We start from the raw sequence: 7,212 nt of genomic DNA on the forward strand, positions 1-7,212 counted from the left end.
ATTTTACAAAGCTTTTTCTTTATATGAATCTCCCATAAGGGCGTTTGTGCACTTCACGGAATCACACGGAATTTTATCGTCCGGCATGTCAGTTAGCTTTTTAAAACGATGATTGGCTTGTGCTTTTGTCCATCTTTCTTCAGATCGGTGCGTGTAAATTCGATCACGCTAAACTGTCGTAGTTGCTTTCATTTTTCAAAACTGGACTGCCTGACGGTGAAATTCCACAAGCAGCTTTATAATTTCACCAAACAGCATCTAATATATTTCACAATGATTGCTGAATGATGTTATTTCCATATTTACAAAGGAAAACACCAGCCATCATCTGTGGACATTTACACATTCCAATGGACAAAAATTCATTTGTCCTTTGCTCCGCATTCTGTTGTAATAGATATGAGTGAAAAAAAGTGAGTTTGCATTTTAACTTAATACTACTAATGATGATGAAAATGTTGAATGACATTCAACACGAGACTTCCGAGGAAAATATCCATGTAGAATGAGATTCCACATTGGACCAGTAAGAGTTAATAATGCTGTTCCTTCCAAATTTGTGTATTTTTTATAATAATTTGTATATTAAAATTGTATTCGTAAATGTATGCGAGAAGAACAAAGAGACGCAGTTCATCGACTTTTTTGTTTATAATATTGTCCCCACCACATGCAACTCCATTAAAATCGTATATAAGGGGTGGAGGACAAATTTTTGTGTGCTCAGATAAGATTAAAATTCAAACGTATATACGTAGCACTCGCTCTTTGTTTATTGGTGTCGCTTTGTTCTTTTCGCCCTTATAACTTTGTAGTGTAATGGTCAGCACGCTCGGCTACCGTTCTGAAGGTCCCGGGTTCGATTCCAAAGGGGGGTAAAAATAAATTTAAGTAATTTTTTCACTGTAATATTTATTCAATATTACCATGGACTGGTACCTGAAGCGGAGGGCTGATCACCTTTCCTTCATGTGTAAAACGATCATGATAACACTGCGTTTATAAGACACAGTGCCCTATGCACCATTGGGGTGCGCGGATAAGGGTTTTATTATTTTATTAACTTTGTAATTTTTGATGAAAAAATAATTGTTTTGATTTGCGCGTTTCCGTCTTCCTCATCAGTGTTACCGTTAGACGTTACAAATGCACCACTCATACTACTCAAACCAATAATCCCACACTGTAGAATAGATGATATATATGTAGTGTAGTAAATTTTATAATTGTTCTGTATTTAGGATGTTACATATGTACATGTTGCCTATATTCTACGCTTTACAATGCGTCGGGTCTTGATGGTGTCGCTTGTGCTAAGACTGACTTCATGGCCTTCATCATGCTTGGAATGGAGTCGATGTGCTTGTCCACGCACTTCACTGCGCACTTTTCAAACTGCATCGTCAATCGGTCTGACTGAAATTTAAAAACAAACAAATGGTAGAATAAAGAACAGTCCACGCAAAAAACGACTTAGTTATATGGATGTTTGACATAACCCAAATTATGATGTCCGCCTCCGTGGTGTAATGGTTAGCATGTTTACCAAGGTCCCGGGTTCGATTCCCAGGGGGGGTGAAAATAAACATTAGTGATTTTACACTGTAATATTTATTTAATATTACCCTGGACTGGTTCCTGAAGCGCAAGAGTGATCACCTTGCCTTCATGTAAGTAATGATCAAGATAACACTCCGTCAATTTGATGCAGTGCCCTATGCACCATTGGGTGCGGATAAGGGTTATAAATTGAATAAGGGTTGGCAAATTGGTTGACAAATAATATTTTTTTGACATCTCAACATGGATGAAGAAGAATATGGGTATTATAATAAGTCTGGGTATTTACAGGGCTTACGATCTGTCACAGGCTGTTAAGTGATCACTTTATACACATGTCACATTCATCATTCTTCATTGAGAACAATGCCACTAAAATTTTTGAAACTCATACAAATCATAAATCCAATGTCAGTTCATATTTGAGTTTTCAAAAAAATATATAAATATATTTATTTTGATACTTACAACTTCTTGTGACGGGTTGGGTCCCATCGCGTCCCGAATGTCATCGTTGCACTGCATGACACATCGCTGCAGTTTGTCTTGTAGATGAGTGATCTCGCTCTGAAACAGAAACCGTCAAATCTCTAACAAGCTCAATTATAGAAACAAGAATATACCTTTTCAACAAATTAAAAAATAATGAAATAATAAATGGAAAAATGAAGCATCGTTTATTGAACAACAAAAAAACCTCACATTTTTCGTAATAAATATAAACTGGCGTCGCGGGTTCGATTTCAGCCAATTGCAAAATAATTTAAGAAAGATTTATTTTAATTGGTCTGGGCGTTTGTGATGTATTTTTCATTTATTGTTTCGGCATTAACTTTGTGGTAAGACATGTTCCAATGATTAAAAAAACACTTGTTTTTTACCACTTGAGTTTTATTATAGACTACATGTTTTAGAAGTTAAACTTCCATCATCAGTTATTATACAGACCTGAATGATGGAAGTTTAACTTCTGAAACATGTAGTCTATAATAAAACTCAAGTGGTAAAAAACAAGTGTTTTCTTTAATCATTGTTATATACTTTATATTTTGTATTTTAAAAGCATTATTAACCTTGTGGTTATATAAAATATAAAATTGTTCTATAAATAAGGAGAGGGGAAAGTAAGGGGAAGGGGTTAGTCAAGGGACGGAGTTAAAAAACAAAGGAAAAATGGAAAGCAAAGGTTAAGAATTTTGAAACAATATATTATTTAATAAATTATTATTAGAATTTAGGTTTTTTTGGATTTCTAAATTTTCAAGATAATTCATAATTTGGCTTTCCATTTTTCCTTTGTTTTCAAACTCCGCCCCTTGACTAACCCCTTCTCCTTACTTTCCCCTCTCCTCATTTATAGAACAATTTTATATTTTAGTTATTATACAGACCTGAATGATGGAAGTTTAACTTCTGAAACATGTAGTCTATAATAAAACTCAAGTGGTAAAAAACAAGTGTTTTCTTTAATCATGTATTTTTATATTTACTTTCCCTATTCTACCTACAGACAAGCCTCTAAAAGCAGAGGTTTTTCGAATTATTCCTTTAAAAATAAAAGAAACCTGTTTTTTGTATATGAAGTTAAAGGCAACCGAAATTCACAAAAATGTGCACACCGCCACAACATAAGGTTTCTAAAACGCACAAATCGCTCACTCCTTTCAACAACGTCATAAATAAAAAATCATCAATTTTCAGTTGTGCATGTTTTCGGAATGCCCAGAAAATGTACTATGTCCCAGCAAAAGAGGCATATTTTTAACTCAATATTTACCCGCTACAGGGCAAGAAGTGTTGCTTTTGCATTTTGAAGAAAAAGTATTGTTTAATTTTTTTTTTAAATGTACTAAATATTTTTCAAATAAAGAAAAAACCTTCAGGTTTTACTTAAAAAGATCTGTTGCACAGCAAAAAGTTCAGTAAGTGGCTTGATATTTATTTTTAATACATTGTATTATATTTTTAAACTTTAAAACGTTCTCTTGTAAAATCAAGTTTTTTTTTATTTATGACGTTCTTGAAAGGAGTGAGCGAAATATGTTAAAGCTGTAAACAGTGTGTTACTTTGGAATAAAATAAAATTACCTGTACAAAGTTATTAGCCTTATTGAGAGGAATGCCACATTTCTCTATACAACTATGTGTGAACTCTAACGAGCTTGTCTTGCTGTCACAGCACTTGGCCGCACAGCGGTGCATATCTCCCTGAAAACACAAACAATTAATACCAATAGATGTCTCTAGTGAAGTTCTAGTGATTCAAGAACAAGGTTTCTAAATTGGTTCATATATGTAGAACTTCCAAGAATTTGAGTAGTGTGGTTGTCGATAATAATAATAATAAAACCCTTATCCGCACCCCAATGGTGCATAGGGCACTGTATAATATAAACGCAGTGTTATCTTGATCGTTAACATACGAAGGAAAGGTGATCAGCCCTTCACTTCAGGTACCGTCCAGGGTAATATTGAATAAATATTAAACTGTAAAAATCACTTTTTTTTATTTATTAGACCCCCGTCTGGGAATCGAACCCGGGACCTCCAGAACGGTAGCCGAGCGTGCTGACCATTACACTACGGAGGCGAACAACAATAAACAGGTATAATAAATAGGCATAAGAAGCATATTTGAAAGAAATAAATGAAAAAAACATAAGGTAAGAAGCATATTTAAAATAAACAAATGAGAAAATATAAAAAAATATAACAAATGAGAAAATGTAAAAAACATAAGGTAAAAAAATATGACTAAACACTACATATCGCTCACTCCTTTCAAGAACGTCATAAATCAAAAATTGTCAATTTTCAGTTGTGCATGTTTTCGAAATGCCCAGAAAACGTACTATATCCCAGCAAAAGCGCCATATTTTTAACTTAATATTTACCCGCTACAGGGCAGAAAGTGTTGTTTTTGCATTTTGAAAGAAAATGTATTGTTTAATTATTTTTATAAATAAATTAAATATTTTTCAAATGTAGAAAAAACCTTCAGGTTTTACCTAAAAAGATCTGTTGCACAGTAAAAAGTTCAATAAGTGTCTTGATATTTATTTTTAATACATCGTATTATATTTTTAAAAACGATCTCCTGAAAAATCAAGTATTTTGATTTATGACGTTCTTGAAAGGAGTGAGTGATATATATCTTTCCATTAAGTATTTTTTTCATATCATTTATTTTGGATCCCAGAATGGGTTCTATTTTATGTCAGGCAGAACATAAAAATGAAACACTTGTATATGACCACTTTTTGTCTTATACAAGTGTTTTATTAAACCAGCCTTTGCAAGTCAAATTTGTATAGTTACTTTAAATCATATAGGCTAAATGAAAAACATGAAATAAGTGATCGCCATTACTTGAATTTTCCGCAGGTACGTCTTGTCTAAATCATCTACGAGTTTCGTCATCTCCTGTTCGACACGTTGCTTTTGTAACTCGACCATTTTTATATTAATTTATCAATAATATAAAGTCTCGAAGCATGTAGATCTCGAGAAGGCGGGTTAGGTTAGGTTATGTAAGAAAATTTAGGACTGCTTTTGACAGTTTAGAAAAGTGTTGCCACTATTTAAGTCATGGTTGTAGTTTTATAATTTAAAAAAAGGACCTACCTTATTTTTCAAACACCTCATCAGCACCCCATGGCGCACAGAGCACTGTAACCAACGACGCAATATTATCTTGTTTGTTAATTACATGAAGGCAAGGTGATCAGTCCCGCATCTTAGGTATGTAAATATGAAAAATTACTTTTTTTACTCAACACTCCATTGCTTCGGTGCTGTGCCATATGCACCATAGGGTGCAGATTATAATAAACATGTACGTTTTTAATAATTTTTATATACATGCTGTTCTGTAGTGTTATTTACCTAAATAAATAAATGCTTACTAAATCTTGTTTTCAAACATCTCCTAGTATATGAAATAATTCAGGATGAATCTTACATACATTTCAAATAAGAAACTACTAAACAAAAAGCTTACTCAAGTAAAACATAGATGCTGACGTGAACTCACATATACAGATTTATGAGATTCATGATACATGTAGTAGCTCCAAAAATTTTAGCAGTGTGATTTTCAATTATGAGTAGAATGGTGAATGTAACATATCGCTCACTCCTTTCAAGAACGTCATAAATCAAAAAACTTGATTTTTCAGGAGAGTGTTTTTAAAGTTTGAAAATATAATACAATCTATTTAAAAAATATATAAAGCCACTTATTAAACTTTTTACTTTTAACAGATCTGTTTAGGTAAAACCTGACGGTTTTTTCTCCATTTGAAAAATATTTAGTGTATTAAAAAAAAAAATTAAACAATACATTTTCTTCAAAATGCAAAAACAACCCTTTCTGCCCTGTAGCGGGTAAATATTAAGTTAAAAATATGCCTCTTTTGCTGGGATATAGTACATTTTCTGGGCATTCCGAAAACATACACAAATAAAAATTGACGATTTTTGATTTATGACGTTCTTGAAAGGAGTGAGCGATATATAAAAGTGATGGCTGAAATCTTTCTACGACAGTTCGTAACCCCTGTAAATACTGATAATTCCATATTCTTCTTTATCTATGTAGAGTTGTCTATTTTAAAAATTCAGTGAAAAAAATACAAATAAAACACTTAACATTTTCTTATACTGTTTTAATCATGATTTCCACATACATATACCGAGCACTACCAAGCAACATTCTGAACGCTTCATAATTTTAGTGCAGAGCCCATCAAAAAACCAATTCTTTTTTGTTTGGGTTAGTATAAACTTAGTATTTCTTTAGTTCAAAATAATTTCCCTAAAATTGATTAGATAATATATCAATATCCATAAAATATTGTGTCAATGATTAAACAAAACCCTTGTTTTTTACCACTAACAAGTGTTTTTGTTTTGTTTTTTGTTTAACAAGTGTTTTTTCAAGTGGTAAAAAACGAGTGTTTTCTTTAATCATTGTAACATGTCTTACCACAAAGTTAATGCCGAAACAATAAATAAAATATTGTGTCGGTTAACTTAACTTAAGATTGTGCCGGGCCATGGTCCCGTAGTTACTGTCTCGGACTCGTGAGTCAGTGTTTCTGGGTTGGAACCCACTCTACCACAATTGGATACCTATTTTTAATAATGAGCTGCTAAGGCTCACAGAAATAGTATGAAATTGTATTTATAAAATAAGTGTTTTTTGTAAATAATAAAAACACAAATATTTCTCTTTTTTTAAACTTGACTTCAACTATGGATTTTATGGTAATGTTATTTTCCCCGTGACATTTATTAATAGCTAAATTTGAATTTCTTAAATTATTTTTAAAAAAATAGTGAAGAGTTAGGGCGCTTATCCACTACCCGGAATTTTACCATCCGGCAGTCCAGTTTTGGAAATTGAAAGCGACTAAGACAGTTTATCGTGATCGATTTTACGTCCTTAGGCATATCGCTCACTCCTTTCAAGAACGTCATAAATCAAAAATCGTCAATTTTCATAGTGCATGTTTTCGGAATGCCCAGAAAATGTACTATATCCCAGCAAAAGAGGCATATTTTTAGCTTAATATTTACCCACTACAGGGCAAAAAGTGTTGTTTTTGCATTTTGAAGAAAAGGTATTGTTTAATTATTTTTTTAAATATA

At 32.4% G+C, this 7,212-nt stretch overlaps 1 protein-coding gene across 1 annotated transcript; it reads right to left on the reverse strand.

The window, feature by feature from the left end:
• Positions 1 to 1,071: 1,071 nt before the first annotated feature.
• On the reverse strand, positions 1,072 to 5,114 carry LOC148311188 (TIM double twin CX3C motif protein). The gene is made up of 4 exons (XM_088257024.1): positions 4,930 to 5,114; positions 3,649 to 3,768; positions 2,029 to 2,127; positions 1,072 to 1,416 (listed from the first exon to the last, which is right to left on the reverse strand). Exons 1-4 carry the CDS (start codon positions 5,014 to 5,016, stop codon positions 1,279 to 1,281), a joined length of 444 nt encoding a protein of 147 aa, XP_088113150.1. The 5' UTR covers positions 5,017 to 5,114; the 3' UTR covers positions 1,072 to 1,278.
• Between the last annotated feature and the right edge of the window lie 2,098 nt (positions 5,115 to 7,212).

Source organism: Brachycentrus maculatus, unplaced genomic scaffold (genome assembly GCF_059751285.1).
Source record: "Brachycentrus maculatus isolate JH-2025_06_01 unplaced genomic scaffold, ASM5975128v1 h1tg000070l, whole genome shotgun sequence".
Taxonomy (NCBI): Eukaryota; Metazoa; Arthropoda; class Insecta; order Trichoptera; family Brachycentridae; genus Brachycentrus; species Brachycentrus maculatus.